The sequence below is a fragment of the Centruroides vittatus genome, unplaced genomic scaffold (assembly GCF_030686945.1).
Source record: "Centruroides vittatus isolate TY-2023 unplaced genomic scaffold, ASM3068694v2 contig_1154, whole genome shotgun sequence".
Classification (NCBI taxonomy): domain Eukaryota; kingdom Metazoa; phylum Arthropoda; class Arachnida; order Scorpiones; family Buthidae; genus Centruroides; species Centruroides vittatus.
The window spans coordinates 1,543,489-1,567,818 of NW_027120741.1; the positions used below are offsets into that span (position 1 = coordinate 1,543,489).

The 24,330-nt window shown below is 31.3% G+C and overlaps 1 protein-coding gene across 1 annotated transcript in view; it reads right to left on the reverse strand.

Annotated features, from left to right (window-relative positions):
• LOC136979418 (chromobox protein homolog 1-like) overlaps positions 1-24,330 on the reverse strand; it is a 60,416-nt gene that overhangs the window by 18,982 nt on the left and 17,104 nt on the right. The window contains exon 2 of the mRNA XM_067275397.1: positions 22,730-22,761. Within this exon, the coding sequence (XP_067131498.1) occupies positions 22,730-22,745 (16 nt within the window). The 5' untranslated portion in view covers positions 22,746-22,761. The remainder of the gene's footprint in view (positions 1-22,729; positions 22,762-24,330) is intronic.

Consider the following 24,330-nt stretch of genomic DNA (forward strand, 5'->3'; position numbering starts at 1 on the left):
AGTTGTATACTCTTTTTAGCATTGCACCTCTACTAAGCCAACGTACTTCGATATTAAAAACCACGTTGCCATATTCAGTTTCTAAATCTTTCAGGAATTCTTTAAATTCACGGTGATTTAATGCGCGCGACTTCATAAAATTGATCAGTTTAATTATTGGTACTGTGACATTTGGCAAACTCAATCTTTTCGCGCACAAATTTTCCTGGTGAATTATGCAGTGGTTAACGAATATTTCCCTTCCTGTGACCTTCTTAATGTCTTGAAATAGCCTTCCCGATACTCCTACCTCCATGCTTGACATTGCTCGTGCTCCATCTGTCGATATACCAATAATCTTTTCTAATGAAAACAAACTTCACTCGTGACTACCGGTACATATAAAGTCTAATCCAGCAACTTCAACCTTTAAATTTCCGGTACAAACGACGAAAATTAACAGAAAAAAACTAACGTTTTCGAATCTCCATCGAGATCTTCTTCAGGTTCGTTAATGGAATGTCATGAGAATAGAACTCTTTTGAAGTTCAAAAATCGAACATCTCCAGCGTGCGATGACGATGCAAAACATAAGATTGATATAATAGACCTGAGTCTACTAACGTTAGTAGACTCAGGTCTATTATATCAATCTTATGTTTTGCATCGTCATCGCACGCTGGAGATGTTCGATTTTTGAACTTCAAAAGAGTTCTATTCTCATGACATTCCATTAACGAACCTGAAGAAGATCTCGATGGAGATTCGAAAACGTTAGTTTTTTCTGTTAATTTTCGTCGTTTGTACCGGAAATTTAAAGGTTGAAGTTGCTGGATTAGACTTTTCTAATGAAATTGAAAAATTTTCCAGCACAAACTTTAGTTTATCGTACAGGTCTTTGCCAGTTGTAGTCCCTTGCATTGGAATCAGTGAACACAATTCTTCGGTAATATTAAATTTGGTGTCAATACCACGTAAAAATATAGCCAGTTGTGCTGTATCGCTAATATCGCAACTCTCATCAAGTGCCAAAGAACAGTATTCGAATTTTGCAATGCGTTCACCAAGCGTTGTTGCTATGTTCTTGGACAAGTCTTCAATTCTCCTTGCAATGGTGAATCTTGATAAACTAATGTTTAAAATAATATTTATTTTATCAGGAAATGCTATTTCTGCAACAGCAGCCAGACATTCTTTTATCATCTCTTCATCCGCAAAGGGTTTCATTTATTTTGCCAGTATTTGACTGACAACAAAACTAGCCTTTACTGCCGTATTTGATAAAATAGCTTGATTTTTAAAAATAGCCTGTTGGTTTCCCAAGTTTTTTTCAATTTGATTAAACTTATCTATCTGGAGTTGTCCTGTTAAGTTTTTATATTGTTGTTCATGTTTTGTATCGTAATGCCTTTTTATGTTATATTCTTTTAATGTCAACACAGTCTCTGAGCATATTAAGCATACAACTTTATCTTTGACGAAAGTGAAAAAATAATCAAATTTCCACTTTTCTTGGAAATGCCTGTGCTCATCTGCAACCTTCCGTTTTTTTGTTTGCTTTTCCGACATGCTATTATGGATTAAAAATTTGAAAGTTAAAAAAATTTGTAGGAAACCTTAATTTTGAATAAAAAAAACTCTAATATTACCTTTTTGACAATAATATTGCACTCACGCCTTTCAAGAAACACAAGAATTGCTAAAATTGCTAGTTAACAGCTTACCAGTTTGACTGATTGTGTGACAGAAGCAAACACAAACAAGCACAGACGCGGCACGTTCGTATTGCATGTTTAAACAAGTCACCGACAAGTGTGTATCTCGTCACAAAAAATTGTTTCGGTTTAGTATGTACTACCATTTTATTATAATTAATTTTATAACAATATATTGATGGGAGAAAGTCGATAAAATAAATTCAATTTTAGAAATGCATGGCGAGCCACATAAACATGTTTAACGGGCCGCAAGCGGCCCGCGGGCTGCGTGTTGCTCATCCCTGATTTAGATAATTCTGGAAGAAAAAAGTGTTAGCTGGCTGAGTGCCATAGTGGGTGATTATAACCCTAGGCACAGAGTTGTACACAGTTGGCACTGTGAGTAACTAGTATAATTACATAAATTAAAATACCATATTTACTTGCATATAAGACAAGGTTTTAATTCATTTTTCACTGCTTCAAAATCCTAGGTCATCCTATACGCACGAGTGAAGGATTCTTTGTGTTTTTGCAATAATTTTTGTAAACTGTGTACAGTGAAAACTGCTTAGGCAACAACCTGCATTCGACTGGCACCTGTCAAAACTAACAAAAATTTCTGGCATGGAATAGTTTATACACAGAGTCTTCGTATAAGTTACCCATATTAAACAACTGCCTGCATCACGCAACTGCAGGCATCGATTTTTGGTCCGAAACAACATACAACAATCGTAATAAGCGACCACTTCTGCAAATATATCTAGTCTAAACTCTTGTTTGAATCCACCTTGGGCACTTCTTCCACCCTTGAAATTAGGTGCAAGTGTTAATGAATTATTCTAGCAACAAAGGAAATTCATTTCAGTTTGTTCAAAATTGTCCTAAAAACGAAAGAAATGCAAAGTGCTGTCGATAGAAGATCCTGTTAAAGTTATCAGAGAAGGTGAAAATGGTTTATCACAACAGCAATTAGGAGCAAAGTTTAACTGTCAGGCAACCTTTCCTTTTTTGATTCCGCAATTGACAATCGCAGAATGTAATGAAATCATATTATGAGAAAAAATAATAAAATCATCTTATTATTAATTAATAATTTTTCTTATTGTACTTAAGAAAATATTAAATATTAAAAAAATACAATATTTTAAAAGTTAAAATAAGATTAAACTAACGAAAACCAAAACTGAAGTGATGGAAGAGATACGACATGCCTGTTTATCAACTCAACACACAACCAATAACTGGTATGAAAATTTCAAAGCGGCAAACATTTTCGATGCCACTCCTGGACTCTTCCTCAGGCTTAATTTGTTTCTTCTGTTGGAACTAGATTCTTTATTTTAAAGCTTTTTTTATACAGCCCAGCATGGTGAGAAAGTGCACTTGTTTATCAATAACATAATACATGTAACTGAGGAGCAAACAAAAAAAACCAAGTTGAATTAATTAAGATGGAAAAAGAAAGTGCATTATAATCAAGAAAATGCAAATATTGTATTAATCTTTATGATATTGGTATTAAATCTGTCTTATAAAATCATGATGACTCTTGTAAATTGAGTTATCTGATAAGAATAATATAAAATACCAATAAAGCTCTATTGTTAAAAAGAATACAGATAAAAGAATAGAATACAGATCTCACCAAGTAAATGCAGCATCTAGGGCCAAGATAGGTTTGTTTCATTGAAAATTTAGTAAAAGATGATAAAATATATTGCTAAAATATAAATATAAAATATCCCTAGAGCTTCAAGAAAGTAACAGGAAAATGATGAGAAACTAATTTGGCCATCACTACTTATCAAGTAAATGCAAACAGAAGACAGTCTGTTTCTAACACAAAGCAATTGCTGTATGCTTCCTGATGGTTATTTCAGCTACACCACTTACTCTTTGCAACAGAGCACCACATGAAAGGTTGCAGCTGTTCACAACAAACAGGTCAATTATTCTAACATATGGATAACAAATGAGCCTATGTTGGCTTCTTTCAAATGGCAGTTCACCATTGCAGAAGTTTCTGAACCCATCACAGCAGTGAAGGTTCTAGAAAACTTTGGGCCAGTAATAATGTTCAAAATAAATACTTTACAGACACATGTACCAAATTAACTATAGCAAAAGCAACAGCCATAGTTCCCATGCAATTTATCACATTTATTTAAGGAAGTCTTGGTTCCATCATTTGTTGACCTACTTTTCAGAATTAGTTATGTCTACATCTCTGGGACCTCCTATACATAATGTTCTGCAAGATAAAGAAAGCTACCAAAATGGCATTTGAATACATGTTAGCTCAAGGGATATGTTGACCTTCTCACAGCCAATTGGCCAATCCATTGCACCTGGTGTAAGAGTAATGGAAATTAGAGGCCATGTGAAAATACACACAGCTAAATACAGTGATAATAAGGACTATTACCCTATTCCACATGTCCAGACTATATACAAGATCTGCAGAATAAAAGGATATTTTCAACATTTGATTTATCTAGAGAATATCATTAGATTCTGATCAATCAAGATATTCTAAAAAACACTGACACAAAAAACACCTTTCTTACTTAATCCAGCAACATTTATTCTAAATTACAAATGCTTTTGGTCACATTTAGAGACCTTCAAGTAAAAGCAGTTTTTGTGCATGTCAGTGTCTATTAAAAAGTTCCAGTATATTAATTAATATGGATATTCTAAGAAAGGTTATTATGATTTTCAGGCTATTTGAATTGACATTTGGCCTTTGTAATGTTGCTCAAACATTCAGTGTTTCATGAAATTCTTCATTGGATTAGACTTTTGTGTACCATATCTTTGATTATGTTTCAATGACTTAATATGATGCAGCAGAATACCTAGACCTTAAAACAGTCTTTCACTATTTCAAAGACACTACTGTACAAAATCAATCCTTCTAAATGCATATTAAGCTAATTGGAATAGGCTATCACATATCAGAGGCTAGAATCAGCAAGGTTTCTGAGAAAGTTTCAGGCACAAGAAACAACCCTAAACTGCAATCCATTAAAAGAATTACCGTATATTTCCACAGATAAGACGAGGTATAAATTTTTGTCGAAGTTTTATAGTTTTAGCATATAACTGTCCTATAACACAACCCCCAACCTATCAATGGCCTATGAATTTAGTTTAAATCAGCGATCATCATCTGGATAATAATACTGTATAGCACGTATGGAATTATGCCCTATTTGTAATTTTTCAAATGAACAAATTTTATTTTCTGCCTTGCTATTGCTGCAAATGTTTGCCCTGATTCGGCCATTCGGTTAATGACCTTGACTATTCACAAAAATGTCGTATGGGCTATTCTATTTTGTGGACATGCCCTACTCTCTAGTAGTAAATAATTGAGGTTTGTCTGCTTTATTATAATGGTTTTAATTTATATAAATTTCAATCTAATTTTTTTTAATCTGTCCTATAAGACGACCCTGGATTTTGGGGGCCTTTTTTTTATGATTCAATTCTTGTCTTATCTGCGGAAATATATGGTATGTAAATTTATGGTGGTGATAAATTTTTATTTATCACCACCATTTATAAAAATAAAGTAGAGACTACTTTATTTTTTCACTCTTAAACTTATGCCTTCCAAGTGAGGATACAGTGCATATGACCACAAAAGTTATGCTTTAGTTGAGTATTATATATTAACAAAACATTCAGAGCAAAATACAGGGTGTAATTAAAGTACCCTTACTCAATGCTGTTTGAAAGAATATATAGCAGTCCAAATTGTTTCAATGACTTAATATGATGCAGCAACCAAACTTTGTATTTCTGACATTTCTGATTGTCTAAGGAAAAAGTTTATTTCCACAACTTATTATGTGCTATGAGTGGAAAGAAAAAACTTCAGTGCAATTTCTTAAGATATCATAACTTTCAAATAACACTTATGGCACTGGTATCATTTTCATTAAATAGCTTTACAAGAAAAATAAGTTCAGTTATAGTCATGACCATTGCTGCTGATCTGCAGTGATACAAATGGTATTTCACACGGTATAGGTATTTTTATATCCAAAATTGATCATAGCTTATCTGCATTATCCATACATACATACATACATTTATATATGTACTTCTTGCAACTCAATGCACTACTCCTGCAGTGGCAAGTTTTGGAACTGAATGTTTTCCTATGTTAATCTCTTCTGCATGTCTGGAAACATCAGCATACAAAATCTGGTTATATTGCTCTCCAGACAGTATTAAATGCAAGAACTTTAATTACAATTACCACTATTTTCAAATTATTCATCTTCAAAGATATAAACATAGCAGATATTAAATTAAAAACAATACCATAAAGTTACAAAATAACTTATAATCCTAATGATAAATTTTTCTTGATTGTTAAAAGTTTATTACAAAATAGCTTTTTCTCAAAAAATCACTTTTACTTTTCAATTTTGAGAATTAAAAGATCAGGGGCCATGGGTACTAAACCATATACAGGTATACCTCGAATTACGTCATTTTGAGTTGTCATTCTGAATTATATATCATTTGTCAAAATATATATATATATGGAAAAATAAAAATCAAGTTTAAGTCATTTTATTCAACTTTACTTATGTCCACCACAAATATTGAAATCATATCATCACTAGACAAGCATTAAAAGTGTGACGAACGGGATATTGTGAACTTTATCACTTATATGTACCTTTATAATCTTTTAACTATATTTTATGCAAACTCTACATTTTATACAAAACGGAACGAAGTAGACCAAAAAGGGTTAGTTAAACGGGAAATCAACTGATAAAACTTTCTGATAAGAGCGGTCTAAACTCGATTCCCACGAGTTGAGTTCCTTGTTAATATGAGTCAAATTTCAGTGACACGACTACGCCACCAATAATTTTATTGGTCCAAGAAGATCATCTCTTCTGACAAAATCAAAGAAGGGCCTGCAAACTCCCTCCCCATATAAAAAGGGAGTACGATGAGTAAGACAGAGAAGTTGTTACTGACCGTGTGTTTGTGTGCTCAAAAGGATAGTTACCTGTCGCCGCCGATCCTCCCCCATCATCTATATTCAAGCCGAACTAGCGTCGTTACCCTTCCTATCTGAACAACTATTACCTGTTAGTGGACAGAGTCATTACCGACGATCTACTACAAGATCATTTATTCTTAGTCCGAACGCCTACAACGGTCTATAAGGATATCATCGATTATTACATCGACATCCGACTACATATCTTAAGGTATTTATCCTACACGCAAATATTTGTCAGCTCTCTCTCTCTCTCATCCGTGTAGAATTTATGTTCGCGGATCGTGAGCCATGCACCTTATCACGTGTCTCTCTGTAAAGTAATCGTTTGTATCTAATTAGACATATGAAAAAATAAACGGGTATATTTTTATATATAAATCTCTGGGTGCGTTCTTTCCGTCATCCTCTCCACTCGCTTCATTCCGGGTCTAACCCATACGTAACCACTCGCGCAATTGATTTTCTGTATCAATCTAAGGATACAGTGGTGTCATCCTGACGTGGTATCAAAGAGATACCGGCCCTATGGTCACAAAAGCACATAAAACCATTAAAATATGTACAGTACATTTACAGTAAATGGTTATATTATCATCATAAATCCTAGACAACGAAATATGAAAACATCTGTGACTCTGTGTTGTCATCTTATTTAACGATCTTTAAGAGCTCAATATTGGCATTTTCCATGGTAGTTCCAATATCTACCATTTGGCATTGTTGTCAGTGCCACTAGATATTGGTAAATATAACATTAATTAGTTTATTTTCTACTATCACAAAATAATTTTAATAACTGTATTTGTTATTTAACCTTACAAAATCATCTTATTTTATAATGTCTTAGAGAAACCACATTCACAAATAAAGAGTCCATGATGTACTGTAAACATCGCCAAATTGTAAACATGTACAAGTATGTACATACATGTATTCGTAAATTTAGATTAATAAGGTACAGAAAAAAAAAAATAAAAACTAAAATTTGTTTGTAAGCTTAAAATAGATTCTTATTAACTATATATTATTAAAAATGCATTTATAAATAAAATACAGAACTGGGAATGGTTATTTATGGTTTAGCCTAGTGACAAGTAAATTCAACTTAAGTTGCCTCTCCTGGAACCAATTATCGATGTAAGGTGAGGTATACCTGTATCCACCAAAATTAAGATATAAGCATCTATTTAGCTACGTATGCAGCATCTAAAAAATGAAAAATTTTGCACACTTTTATAATGAAACAGAGAGCAGGGGTTGCACTGCATAGTGCCAAAATTGCCACTTGGAGATAATTTATATTAAAGTGACAATGCAAGTGGCACTAAAAACCCTAGTTCACTTGTTTCAACATTCAGCATGAAATTGAATCACAAATCATGCTTTGAAAAACAGCAAAATGTTGAGCTTCCTTACAATGAGAGAACCCTGTACATCACACACCTATGGTGCTTATACTTTTTGAATCAAACTGATCCAAGATTACTCTGATTGTTCAAATTGTATATACAATGAATTATAGCAATCTGATCAATCTTTATCTGCATATACAACACCATCTAGAATCAACTGGATCACAATCAAACTAATCTGAATGTATATCACCAAAACTGGGTTTGTACAAATACACCATGCACAAAACCAACACCAGCACTATGAAAAGAAAAATTTACTGACGTTTGTCTGTAGATGAAATTGTTAGTAAATTTTTCTTTTCGTAGTGCTGGTGTTGGCTTTGTGCATGGTGTATCTAATCCAAATGGAGGGTAGGATCATTTGGATCGAATGAAAAGGTTAAAGATAGTGATAACCATGGTTAAAGTCAAGCTTATAGTTGATAGCAAAGAAATATGTTTAACAGTTGACAAAGAAAAGCACTGTACTTAAAACTTATATATGGTAAATAAAAACATCATTGTTAAAATAGCTGATAAACCGAGATGAAAAAATAAGTATTAAGAGACAATTGTGCAAATATGGCAAGAATGCATGGTAAGCACTTTCCCATTTTGTGAGCGATTTCATTCACAGAGTAAATACGATTCAATCCTACTCGTATACTTTCTGTCAACTAAAATACATGACAAACAATCTGTATCACGTGACAAAGAATGATATGATCTTGCAGATCGATCCATCTGAAACAAAAAGACATGCTTCCCTAGTGATTTCATGACATCATTTGACAAGTTCAGGCAGAAAAGTAGGAAGTGACGTTGAGAACCAAAGACAGTTTTTTGCAATGCCGCCCAGTGTTTCCAGATTGGGATTTTTTTATTGACCGACAGAAAATTTGGAAAATATCTTGGAATGACTTTTTCACTTTGATCTTTTTCCAGTAGACAAAAACAAAAATTTTGACATGATAAAACTTGTAAAACACTGTAGTCAAATGTGTTATTTGGAATTATTAAAAAATTATTCCTATTGCAAACAGGGGAAAGACTAGATGTTCGAGTCTGATTCAAACGAAAGCTGATGTGCACATAGCCATAAACACAAGCAGCTCCTTGTGTCCAAATAATAAGACCCACTTCTCAAGCATTTCCAAAATTGGGCCTTTAGTGTTTAAGTTTATCCCATAAAAAAACTTGTGAAACCAGGTTGAAAAAGTAGAGCTCAGCAGAAACATAAAGGGAACTTTTTAAACGTTGTGGTATAAGAATAGTGAAAGCAGATTTGACAGTAAGACTTGCCAGGTGAATAAAGTGCACATTTCACAGATAACAACTATCAGAAGTTTTGGGGAAAGCAGTCATAAATAAGAAAAATAAACGGTGTCACAAAAAAGACTTTGAGCTTTACCTTGTGCCTCAAACTTTTTTCACTGTACTGCTCGAACATGTTCTAACTAACATTCAACCAAACTAATGTAGTGCAATGACTAAGGAACAAAGTAAAGCTCAAAGCCTTTTTCTGTGACGATGCTTATTTTTCTAATTTATTATCATGATGACTGCTTCCTCCAAAACTTCTGGTGGTTGTGTTCTATGTAATGTGCACTTTATTCACGTTGAGTCTTAAGCTTAGTTCACACTGAGCGAATAGCGAAAGCAAATGTGAAAAGTGAAAAATGAGTTTTATTTGCTTAGTGAAATTGACCCATACAACCAAAAGCGAAAAGCGATTGCGAATTTTAAGGAGCCAATCATTTGCAAGCAAGAGAAAATGTCATCTCAAAAAACAAAATAGCCGCTTCCGATATTCCGTCATTAACCACGTTTGTTTATTTACCAAGAAAGAAAGATACGTCAGAAAGAAAACAATGCTGGGTGAGAGAAATATTAAAAATCCGTAATTACAACATTTACTCTGTTGCGTGAGAAAGTTTCTGTAGCCATCTTGAAAACAACATGAACCACGTAACAACTAGCGGGAATATGATTGGTGGCAAAATTTTTTTGCTAGCGAAACAGTTCGACAGTTTCGAACTTTGAAGCGATTCACGAAATGGTAAAATTCGCCAGAAATGATGTCATGTCTGATGTGTTATTCACTCTGTATTTCGCTTTCGCCAGCGAATCGAACTCAGTGTGCTCAGTGTGAACTAAGCTTTTACTGTCAAATCTGCTTCTACTATTCTTATGCCCTAGCACCAAAAATTCCCTTTATATAGATCTTTCTTCTGAGCTATACTTTTTCAACTTGGTTTCACCAGTTTTTGAAAATGGGATTGCAAGTATTTTTCAGTCATCAATAGCTTCATAAGAGAATAGTTTTCATGATAACTCATGTGACATTCATAACTCTTGATATATTCATGTGACGGTCACGTTGTAGTCTCCAAATTTTTCTCAGTGGTCCAGAAAATAAGTATAAAAAATCTGATGCAGATTGAGCAAAGGGTTTAAAAGTTAATAAGAGGAAGTGAAATCAGGGGTGGGCGAGGTGTCCAGGTTCATGTGATAGTCTATAGTTCCTTTAATGTCTCAGAAAATAAATATAATGAAAAATATAACATATATATATTTATTATTATTAGTTAATTGTCTAATTAATGTGATGTCATGTCACATGGTAGACAATCAACCAATAAAATGTTAATGTTTAAAAAATGGACTATAATTTTTTGAATATTTAATATTTTTAAATAAAACTTTCAAAAGGACCACAAAAGAGGTGGTCAGCTCTCGAATGAGCTATTAAGCATATGCAGACTTCTAGATTTTCCAGTAGCTTGGTGTTGCAAAAATCCCTCTTGTAAATCTAGTGTAAAAAATGCTAAATTTGGATAGCATAAGTCCAGAATGACCAACAAATTTATTCAAAATTTAAGACTTCTGTAGTTCTCATCGCAAACACTTTTCGATTTCCAATTTTGATACTCGATGCCGATACTGGCCAGTATTAACACTTTAAGACCAATACTGATACTGATACTTTTGTGGTATCAGGTCATCCGAATAAACTCTATTTCACGCCTAAATTTGTCCAGCATACTGTTAAAATTTTCTTAAAAAACGTTTTCGATCACTTTTAGCGATCTTCATCAGTTACCGATTACAAAGAACGAACAAAAATTCGAATTTAAAAAGATCAAATGTTTCGGTGAAAAACACAACTCCGTTCATAATGACGTCACCACTAACGTGAAAAATTAAATAATTCCAGTCCCGGTGTATAAATTACTCAACGTTAAAAACAAAAATATGAAATAATGAAGAGCAGCGGCTAGTACGTAGATGCAAAATTACGTCATATCCGTTTTATGGAAAGACTTCCAGGCGGTTGCTAAGCTGTCGGAGTCTCTATGATTTATGCAGTGTTTGCTGAGGTGCGCTTTGTGTATCTCCATTTTTTCTATGTGTTTCACATCCTGTGCTGATCTGGTGGGTTTAATGATCTCCGCCTTGTCCAAATAAACCGTCACGTCCTGCTCCTTGGCGAATGCCACCAGTACCGTATTATCTACGTTTTTATTGACTGCGTATTTATGTTCCTCGATCCTTTTTTTCAAATTCCTCACGGTGGCCCCTACGTACACAAGATCAGAGTTGAATCTATTATCTCTCAACGGTATCAAGTAAACTCCTGTGAGGGTGTCGTATTTATATCTTTCCTTGTCATTTCTCAAAAGTCTATAAACCGTGGGATTACGTCTATAAATTATGCGGATATTCCTTTTTCTGGCGACTTTCTTAGTAACTTGGTTTAAAAACGGTATGTAATTAAGGACAATCCTTTCTTTCTGCTCATTTTTCTTTATCCGTGGGCTGTGTGGCTGGTAGGTCTTAATAAGGGTATCTATAGTTTGTCTTCTGTACCCATGTTGAATCACTATTTCGCGTATGTAATCTAACTCTCTGTACGTGTCATAAATGCTAGTACAGTGCATGTGAGCTCTCTTTATCCATGATTTAAAAGCCGTTAATTTTAGGTGTTCCGGGTCCGCTGAATTCCTGGGAATGATGTAAGGTTGATAAATCGGCTTACGGTATACTTTCGTTACTATGTGTCTCTCTCTGCGTGTAATCTCCAAATCAAGGAAATTAACCTGTCGCTCACTTTCCTGTTCTAGCCTCAGTGTGAGGCCATAGGAGTTATCGTTGACCAAGTTTATAAAACGGTTTATATTCTGTTTATTTTTCCACAAAATGAAGATGTCGTCCACGTACCTTGTGTAAATCACTATATCTTCCTGGAAGAACGGTTAGGATGTAGTTTTCCAATTTACGTAGGACCAGCTCACAAATTAAAGGCGAAGTGGGGCTACCCATTGGGGCATATTTGTGGAAAAATAAACAGAATATGAACCGTTTTATAAACTTGGTCAACGATAACTTCTGTGGCCTCACACTGAGGCTAGAACAGGAAAGTGAGCGACAGGTTAATTTCCTTGATTTGGAGATTACACGCAGAGAGAGACACATAGTAACGAAAGTATACCGTAAGCCGATTTATCAACCTTACATCATTCCCAGGAATTCAGCGGACCCGGAACACCTAAAATTAACGGCTTTTAAATCATGGATAAAGAGAGCTCACACGCACTGTACTAGCATTTATGACACGTACAGAGAGTTAGATTACATACGCGAAATAGTGATTCAACATGGGTACAGAAGACAAACTATAGATACCCTTATTAAGACCTACCAGCCACACAGCCCACGGATAAAGAAAAATGAGCAGAAAGAAAGGATTGTCCTTAATTACATACCGTTTTTAAACCAAGTTACTAAGAAAGTCGCCAGAAAAAGGAATATCCGCATAATTTATAGACGTAATCCCACGGTTTATAGACTTTTGAGAAATGACAAGGAAAGATATAAATACGACACCCTCACAGGAGTTTACTTGATACCGTTGAGAGATAATAGATTCAACTCTGATCTTGTGTACGTAGGGGCCACCGTGAGGAATTTGAAAAAAAGGATCGAGGAACATAAATACGCAGTCAATAAAAACGTAGATAATACGGTACTGGTGGCATTCGCCAAGGAGCAGGACGTGACGGTTTATTTGGACAAGGCGGAGATCATTAAACCCACCAGATCAGCACAGGATGTGAAACACATAGAAAAAATGGAGATACACAAAGCGCACCTCAGCAAACACTGCATAAATCATAGAGACTCCGACAGCTTAGCAACCGCCTGGAAGTCTTTCCATAAAACGGATATGACGTAATTTTGCATCTACGTACTAGCCGCTGCTCTTCATTATTTCATATTTTTGTTTTTAACGTTGAGTAATTTATACACCGGGACTGGAATTATTTAATTTTTCACGTTAGTGGTGACGTCATTATGAACGGAGTTGTGTTTTTCACCGAAACATTTGATCTTTTTAAATTTGAATTTTTGTTCGTTCTTTGTAATCGGTAACTGATGAAGATCGCTAAAAGTGATCGAAAACGTTTTTAAGAAAATTTTAACAGTATGCTGGACAAATTTAGGCGTGAAATAGAGTTTATCAGGTCATCCCTATTTGCTGTACATTAAGTCATGATAAACTGTACTTCATTAATTAATGAAGTAAAGTTTATCATAACTTTTGATGTCAGGATGTACAGAAATAGTGCAGGAATCAAATGGTGGTTCCTATTTATCAATATTCCTTAAAATATAATTTATGGAGTTTTCAAATTTTCAAATGCAAATATCTTGTGAAATCACAAATCTTATGGTCCCAACACCTTCAATTATAATCAGAACTTCAAATGTTATATCTTCAGTTCCTACTTAGCACAATGGTAAATTTGATTGCAAATAAACTGAGAATGATTGTAATGTCTGTCATGATCGTAATTTTTGCAGAATAAATTTGAAATTTTTAGCCTTTTTTTTTGCTATAATTACACCTAGACACCAATAATCAGTAAAAATGGATATTTTTTAACAAAATAAACATTTTCTTCCATTTTAAGCCAACATCTTCAGGTTAGAGAAACATAAATAGAAATCGAACATGTATTATAAAAATAAAACACAACTATAAATTTAAAAATTAAAACTGTCATGAATATGCACATGCACAATGTAGAAATAACTTAATGGATTGTTGAACAAATCAGTTACAATATATAACAAATATAAAAATATATAAGCATTACTAAGAAACCTTACTCAAGCTCATGTAATGTTAATCACATGGCCAAAATAGAGCCCACTTCCTTATAATTAACTGCCATGCCCTTTTTGAAGGCCTTGTACATTTCAATCCATTCAACATACTTGAAGTGGAAAGGGTCGTCAGAGCAACGTAAGATCAATTTAACACAAACGTCTTCAGCAGCAAAACTAGCCAGTGCTGTGGTGAAAAGCCTCTTCCGAATTGTATACTGATGTGACTTATACTTAACACTGAACATGAGAATTATTAAAAAATATTGAATTTGATAAGGCACATATCTTACACCACTAACAACCCTGCCCATCTCAAGAATCTTAAACAGATTGAAATGTAAAAAGTCTTCAAAAGGAGCATGGTAGTTAATTATATGAAGATGGAATCTATTTTGGCCATGTGAAGAGCATATGCATTTGCTTAAGTCTTTTTAGTAATACTTACATATTTTAATATTTATTATATATTGTAACTGCTTTGTCCATTGTCCAATAAGTTACTTCTGCACTATGCATGAACACATTCATAACAGTTTCAATTTTTAAATTTGTAGTTGTGTTCTATTTTTAGAATATGCATTAAATTCTATTTACATTTCTTCTAACTTAAAGATGCCCATTTGAAAAACATTCAGCAATGAATTATGTAATTTTCCAAGCTATTAAGATTTTATTTAAAAAACCTTTCATATTATTAATTATACTATTAATAAATAAATTTGTATGTGGTTCCATATGTGTTGTATTGACACCATCTGTTATAAAAAGTTTTTTATAATAAAAACTTATATTATTAATAAGTATAAAAAGGCAAAAAGATCAATTTTGACAGTACAGACAAGTTTGATAAAAATTTGTAAATGTTAATAACAAATAAAATCTTTATTACATCCAATCCCTTTTCAGATATGTCACGACATCTCTCTATTGCCACACATCTTTGACCTTTAACCACCAAAATTTAATAGAATCAATGCCCCTTACATACAAACAACAACGACATATTCAATTTCTTTATCATTACTTCATCCTGAGATATTAAACAAAATAGATGCCAAAACAGACACACACATTTTGGGAATCAGTTTTTTGACCTTTTGGGTTAAGAGATGTCAAAACATCATGAGTCCAAGAACCAGAAGAGTCAAATGTGACACAATTACATTATTATAACAGTCAGGAATGTAACCCACATTATGTTAAATAACCAGGAAAGTAACAACAAAGTAAAAATTTGAGATGATTACAATACTTTCCTGTGTTATAACAGCTGGAAAAGTAATGTGTAAGAAAACTAAAAAAAAAAAAAAAAAAATGACAGATAATGAAGAAAAGACATATTTAAGAAATTTATGCTAAATGGTTACACCAAAAATTACTAAAACAATGGTATAAAAACTATATTAACAATAGATTTAATGTAAATTGTAATAATCTTAAGAAAAAATTATTATGAAAAATTTTAAAATATTGGTATAAATTTAGTACCTAGCTATAAAAATAAATTACAAATACAGCCCTGGAAAAAAGTTTAAGACCACCTGGGTTTTCAAACTTCCCATTAAAATAACTGATATTCTGTAAACATGCTGTTGGTTAGGTATTATAACAACCATAAACCAAATATGAAGTAAAAATTTATTTTCATATTTAAGAAATTCAAATACCAGAAATTATTGCTGGCAAATCTTCCTGGAAAAAGTTTGAGACCAGGATAAAAACTTTATATTTTCAACATTCTAAAATACAATAGACATTGTAACTTAATTTATATGCATACATGTTATGTGTTTTCAACTTTCAGTAAAAATCAGATCTGATAAAACATTAGCAAATGATAAAGGCAAGATACATGCATTCAGAGTCTAGGAAATTTAAATGTCAATGCAGGCCTACTAGGAATATCAAGATTGTAGTTCACAATTACTTGAAGGACCCTGACAATTATGACAAAGCTAATCATTGTGGTATGCCAAAAAACTTTCTGCCAGAGATAATAGGATAATATTAATAACTGCTACATCCTCTGCTATGTCATCTAGTCAGATTACAACTTTTCTACAGCTATATGTACCACAAAAAACAATGAGATATGTTGTGCAAGTCTGAAAATCATGCATATATTAAAATGCACACACAACCAAAATTGACAAATTCTGATACGAAAAGGTAGCTGGACTTTGCAATGTATTATGTTGCCCATTCAGATTTATGGAATCACACAACTTTTACAGATGAGAAGTAATTTAACCTGGATAATCCTGAAGGTGTGCAATACTTATTGGTATGATGTACTGCATACATTACCCAACTTCATGTTTTATTATGTTGTGTACAAGGTGGAAGATCTATGATGATGTAGGCAGCTTTCACTCATCAGTTAAAATCAGTTATTGCTTTCATTTCACTTAGTTTAAAAGCAGTTGACTATCAAGATGTGTTGGAAAATTATCTTCTATCATTCAGAGATGAAGCAGTGGACAAACATTTGTTTGTCCACTGCTTCATCTCTGAATGACAGAAGATAATTTTCCAACAGGATAATTCTACCTCAACAATGACACGATTGTCTGACAAAGATATCAGTATTTTTCCATGGCCACTGTGTAGCCCAAATTTAAACCAAATAGAAAACCTTTGGGGTGATTTAGTAAGAGTAGTTTATGCCAATGGAAAACAATTTATTAATGTTTCTGATTTTAAAAAAGTAATTGTGACTGCTTGGGATAAAGTTGGTATAACTCTTACTACATCCATGACCAATGAATTGATTAATGTTATTCAGGTTAATGGTAAACAAATTAAGTATTAAATAGTGTTTTCCCCACTATGTTTTGTTCTTGATGCTTTTTTGATCATGGTCTCAAACTTTTCTCCAGGCAAATTGCAAGCAATAATTTGTTGTATATGAATTTCTTAAATATGAAAATAAATTTTTACTTCATATTTGGTTATATATAATAAACAACAACATATTTATAGGATATCAGTTAATTTTAATGGGAAGTTTGAAAACTCAGGTGGTCTCAAACTTTTTCCAGGAATGTATATTTGATATGTCAAATAGTAATAAAAAGTATATATTAAATATAGGAGATGTTGTTTATAAAATAAATTATACATGTAAAAAAAAAAGTTATATTGGGGAACAAAAACAATGGTAATAAAAACAGAATTAAAGAACATGAAGCACTGTACACTTAAAGGTAATAATTTTCCTTGGTACAAACATTGTCACAGAAGTGATTGTATACTTAATAGAAATGATATTTCAATAATTTGTAAAGAAAAAATATCGTAAAAAGAAGAATTAAAAGAACAATATGCAATTGTAAAAATGTAAATAATAATAATAATAATAATTTAAATACTGGTAAGCAACTAGCGGAATTCTGGGATAGTTTTGTAAATGTAAATGTGCAGATTGATTGTTAATAAGTATTATTGCTTGTTTGGCAGCTAAACTTTGTTTAATGAAGAGAAAGAACTACAAGTTCAAAAAGTTCTTTTGGGACTGAAGAAATTTTCCGTTAATGACAGGTTTTTCACTTTGTGGAAACAGAGGGCTGATGTTACTTTAGAACAGGGGTTCTCAAAGTGGGCAATATTGCCCCCTTGTGGGCGGTGAGTAAATCTAGGGGGGCACTGGAGGCAGGGTCCTGAACGGTTACCAAAGGCAAAAGTTGGGGTCACTGATGGGTTAGGAGGCGTTGGGTATAACTTTATGGAACAAAGGGGGCGGTGGATCGAAAAAGTTTGAGAACCTCTGCTTTAGAAGAATTCAAATGGATTTGGTATTTTTTGAAGGCACAACAAAAAATGATTAACATTATAATTATTAATAACAAAAATATTAACAATGAAAGAAAATAATCATAAATATTGAAAAATATTTGTTATTTTTTAAAATTTAATATTGATAAAGATTAAGAAAGATTTATAAATTTTAGAAATAATGAATAATAAAATTGTTTACTAATCCCTTTTTAATGGCATTAGAAATGTAGAAAATTTTGTTATTATACTAAGTATCAATTACTTCTATTTCTTTTAAAAACAATCTACATTGAGAATGATCACTTAACATTTCATAAAAATTACATTAAAGTAGAATTCTTGCCTTATATAGCTGGCCCTTCAAAAACTCCATTTGGCAATTTATACTTGTAAACATTTCTTTTCCAGGATGGAAAAGATTAAAACAACAAATCAATTATGCTTAACAGATGAATACCAAAATGCACAATAAAAACATATGCAAAATATTTTGCCAAATTTGAGTTGTTGTTCATGTTACATAAGAAACATTTCACTTGATATTAACTTATTCTATTTATGCAATAATCAAATACTATCTTCTTGGATCTATCATACAAGGAAACACAAATTATTACATTGATGTATGTATGTAGTATATATATATATATATATATATATATATACACATCAATGTAATAATTATATAACACACACACACACACACACACGTGTGTGTGTGTGTGTGTGTGAGACCAGCTAAACCCGATTTTACGCCAAACTAGTTTAGAAATATTATTCAAGTATATTAATGGTTAAAATAAAATTAAAAAACAATCAATTAGATGAACAATATTTATTCAAACATAGTCTACTTAATTATAAAAAACGGGGTTAATGTTACCCTAGATATCGAAGGTGGCGACTTGTCTCCGATTCCAGCAAATCAGAAGACAGGGAACAGTGGGGATGCACGTTCTAACCCAACCTATTCTAATAAATTACCATAATTATTAGCAATCAAATTATTAGAATAGGTTAAGTTAGGTTAGAACGTGCGTTCCCATTGTTCCCTGTCTTCTGATTACTGGAATCGGAGACGAGCTGCTATCTTCGATACCTAGGGTAACATTAACAAAAAACGGTATTGATTAAAAGTGACACAACACTTGTACAAAACTGTAAAATAAAAATAAGCTAATCAGTACTTATCAGTTTGTATTTTTTTTTTAAGCCATGCACTTTTAAAGGTAATTAACTTTCAAAAATATTTTCAAAAATTCAAACAAAATAATAAAAATAACTTTTAAAATCAAACTAAAATTTAAAATGAACTTATTTGTGTTTTATGATGAACTTAACCATTAATATACTTGAATAATATTTCTAAACTAGTTTGGCCTGACACACTTACGTCAAACTAGTTTGGCATAAAATCGGGTTTTGCTGGTAACATATATAAAAGGATTAATCTATATGTATGCATCAATGTAATTTCCAAATACACACTGATGAAGGACTGTCTGAAATACATTTCAGTTGATAGAATAACAAAGTCTCTTTTTTAAAAAGACAATGTGTTTTCTTGTATGAAAGTGAGAAAATATTTGATCATCACAATACTAAAACTCAGAATCATAAGCCAATACATTAACAATTTTTGTTTTTACAGAGTAAGTTAAGTGTCCCATGTTTATATTACACAACAATTTTACTTTTAACAAACCATTCCTTCATAAATTAACAAAGACTTTCACTGCTTTCCAAGAGTATACAAGTACACAAACTTCCAGCCCAAGTACTTTCAGGCTGATAAGCCCATCATCAGAGGATTCAACATACTTTACAAAAATTTAAACAAAACATAGCCTTTCCAATTTCAATCATTTTAGAATAGAACAATCAAATAATATAAAATTAAAATTCAAAATTAATTAAAACAAACTTAACTACTGTTAATATTTTTCTCTAACCATCCATTCCTTTTGCTTTCTTCCTTCCATACTTCTCTCCAGATACCATTTCCACACATTGGAAATAATCTGAGTTCTTAATGTTAATTATATTTTCTTCTAAACCTCATTTGTACCTCCATAATTTATCTGCTGATGACATTCTCTTATTTTGACTTCTGCAAAATATGTGTACCACTCCATAGGATCTTATTACCATTTTCCATGCTCTCTTCATCCAAAATTGTCGTCTTTCTTCTCCTCAATTTCCTCTTCATGTTTCTTAAGTCAAACTCCTAAGAATCTTCTTGTGTCTTTTACATATGCTGGGCAGTTTCCTTCAGCATCCTGCATAACAATTCATAGATCTTTGCCTTCTCTTCTTTTCTGGCTCCTTACAGAGAAGGCAAGATCTTGACAGCAGGCAATATAAAAAGTCACCAAAGGGCACATGCCTTTAAACCAATCAGACCAAAATACAGTGGAACCTCGGTATACGACCCTAATCCGTTCCCGATGTTTGGACTTATACCAAACCAACCTTTCCCATTAGAAGTAATGTAAAAATGATTAATTCGTTCTCATGTAAAAAAAACTCCTCTTGATATGGTATATTAATGGGGTTGTAAAATAATTGAAACACTGTTTGAGCACATTAATAAAAGAATAAATTTCATTATACATTTTTAAAGTTATTATAGTAATAATCGCAAATAATTGCTTCTGATACGCTGTCACCAGCACATTGTTTTTCAGTTATCCAAAGCAAAAGCATTTTCTCAACATGATCTAACGTCTCCGATCTCTGTTTAGAAATTGATTTAACTCCTTTTGCAACATTAGCAGATTTAATAATGTCTTTATTTTTCACGATTGTCGATATCGTCATTCTTGGAATACGGTATGCAACAGCTAAATCTCGAATACGCATGCCATCTTCATATTTCTCAACAATCTCTTTTGAGTTCCATTGTGATTCTGGTCATTTTTTTAGTTTTCTGTTGCTTTTCATTTGCCTTTTTGCAATTCATAATTAATAAAAATAAAGTTTTACTTACAAATTAAAATCAAAAGAAATTTAACAAAGTTATAGACCGTGGCACCATGGAACATCTAGTCTGGTCTAGTACACCAATAGTGCTACTTGTTCCTAGATGGCGCGTATAATTGAATTAAGTTGTATACCGAGCAAAATTTGTTTCGTCCAAACAGGACGTATTCTAAAGTAGACGTATACCATGGTACCACTGTAGTTATGAACATAAAAAAAAATCTTACCAGAATTCAGTTATATTTGAAAAAGTCATAATTGTACATTTTTAATTTTCAATGAATAGAAATATTTAAAAAAGTGGAAATAATCACTTTAAAAGATCTACACAATTAGAATGATTAGCCTGAAATGCATGAACAAACACATTCTATATATTGTAAATAAAATATAATAGAGAATTTTTTATATCATCACTTTTATTAACATATAAGGTTTTTACATGATATTTCAACCCGGTGCTGAAATCAGAGGAATTTTCTGTTTTTATTTCAGAACACAATAAAATTATACCTAAATATTTAAATGAAATCAAACAAATGGTATAATAGCTGAAATGTAATCTTCATTAAAACATCAACAAATACAAAGATAAAAAATAATAAATAGCATAAACTTTGTGCTATTTATTTATCAAGTTTGTCTTCTCATTTCAGTTTTACAATTGTTAAGAAAATGTTAATGAAAATTTACACTACTATAAAAAAATAAGTGAAAATTTTTTAAATAATATTTTATATTTTGTTGTTAAATATTATTTCATCAAATAAATCTCTTATTACGCATTAAATATTACCTACTAGATATGATGAATGAATGCATCATTTGAAGTTTATAATATTTTATAACATTTTAAAAAAGTTTCACTAAATTTATTCTCAATCTAAAATTCATTTAATACTTTAGTTTTTAAATATTATGTTTGCTTCTTTCTTGATATTTTCCAAATCTGCTAGTAAGGGCAATTATCAGAAACAAATAAGTTTAATATCTGCATACAAATGATCAATCATTACTGTAATTTATTAATTAATCAATCATTATTTAACTAAAAATTTATTATTATTAAACTTATTTTGTTTCTAATAAATACAAATATATTTGTAATAAAATTTTAAAATTTAATTAATCTGTATTTATATTATTATTGTATTTATTCTGAATCAAATAATTACAAAAATAAAGACTTCTTTAATATATGTTTTATAAAAATATATATTTTGATAAACATAATTCAGATATTACTGCTCTCACAACTAAGTGTTACTGTCTGAATTTATTTAAATCTTAATTTTGTAGCTTTTAACATTTTGGAAATGATATATATATATTTTATATCTAATAATATAAAAAATTTTGTTTTAAAAATATAAGTAGTGTTTTTTAATTTTCTCAAGCTACAACTCTACAATGTAAATAAATAACAGCAGTAATAGATAATAATTACTTGTATTATTATCTATTACTATAGTTTATAACAGAAAAGAGAGCTTCATGGTAGGACAATTTGAAGGATCTTATAACTAAAATTTCACATATCAGATTCTTGGTTACTCTATTCTATGTTTATCAAATTAAAAAAAAAAAGAATACTATATAATAATTTATTTGGAAAAAGTTTTATTTTTTGAATTTGGAAAAACATCATTTGTAAGCAAATCAAATCAAACTGAAACACCTACTTATTTCTGTCTCCATCTCAATGCAGGAATAACTGAAATTAAATATAATTTAATGAATATTTAAAATTTTAATTTTTAATAACTAAAATAGTTGCTCATAGTAATTTATAATAAATTTCAATAAATATTTGTTTTAATGGAAAATTAGAATCCAGACACCCAATATTGTCAATTTTGTAATTTAAAAAAAGGTTATATAATTGTCACAACTCTCTCCATAACATGTATTATAGAATGCTGTTTTTTTTCATGCATATTCAGTAAACTTCCAGTTATGAAAAAAAAAAAGTTGTCAAACAAATTATTTTTATATGACTAAAATCATGTAAGCATACCAATAACAAAAATATTTCTGATGAAACAGTAATATTTACATTAAGTAATACATAATTTGTTTCATACACTACATATTATGGAGAAAGTAAATGACATCGCAATTTCAAAAGTTGTAGGCTAAATAATGACACTTTCTTAAGAAAGCAAAATATTAACAAAGTTAGAACTTTTAACATTTTTGAATCCTCAAATTAACAAACTAAAATATTAATAAAACTATGGTTCTGAAATGACTTTCCATGAAAACAGAGATCAGAGCCAAATAGAACAATCAAATCAAAATGTACTATTATATGTGTATCTATAAAAAATTACTTTTAAAATCATGTATAAATATATATTTTGTGATTATAAGTGAAATATAATTTTAAATTAAAAAATTTTATAAATTAAATTCAATAATTACTTTAAATTAAATTCCATCAAAAATAGTAAAAACTATTAGTTGACAGATTCACATTGGCAATTTGATCAAACTCTTCTTCATTAATTTATTTAAGTAATGCTCATTTACAGCTCTGTTCTCAATATTAAATAAATACTGAAAACACATCAATGTTACCAGTTTAAGAGCTTGCTTGCTTAATTTAATAAGCAAGCAAGCTTAATTGATATAGTAATAACAATTCACCTAATCAAAGGATAATTTATAATTTTAAAGTAAATGAGTAATTGTATTAAAAAAAAATTTGTTCTCAGCATTGCTTATTTGATACTTGTGTTAAAATAGAGCAAAAAACATAGTCATAAGTATTTTAGTATAGTTGAATTTAAGTATATTTAGATGTACTTATTATATATTGTACTATTATGCAAAATTTAAACATCTTATCCAAATATCATTGATCTATTATTCTGATAAATAAATCTGTAATAAAATACCAACGATTGCCTTAAAAATCGGGCTATAAATTAACTAATTAAATGATTGATATAAAGTAATTTGTTACTAGAGGTAGACATTAAGTGCTATCTCTAATCTAAGTTAATAATTATAATTTAAGTAAATATTAAATAAATTTAGAATCTTCTGGAATAAAAGAACTGACCCAGGGCGGGGCTTGAACCTGCAACCTCTGCTTGCTGTATGGTGTGCTCGCCAGTTACACCACTGGCGTAACTGATGAGTGCACTGCACAGCAAGTCCTGAGCACTCCGAGCAAGTCTTCGCTTCCAGAAGTATATTAATTTAGACATAACCTTATTTGGTTAAATACGATAAAGTGATCACTGGTATTCCATTAAATACTCATCGGGCTTAGTGA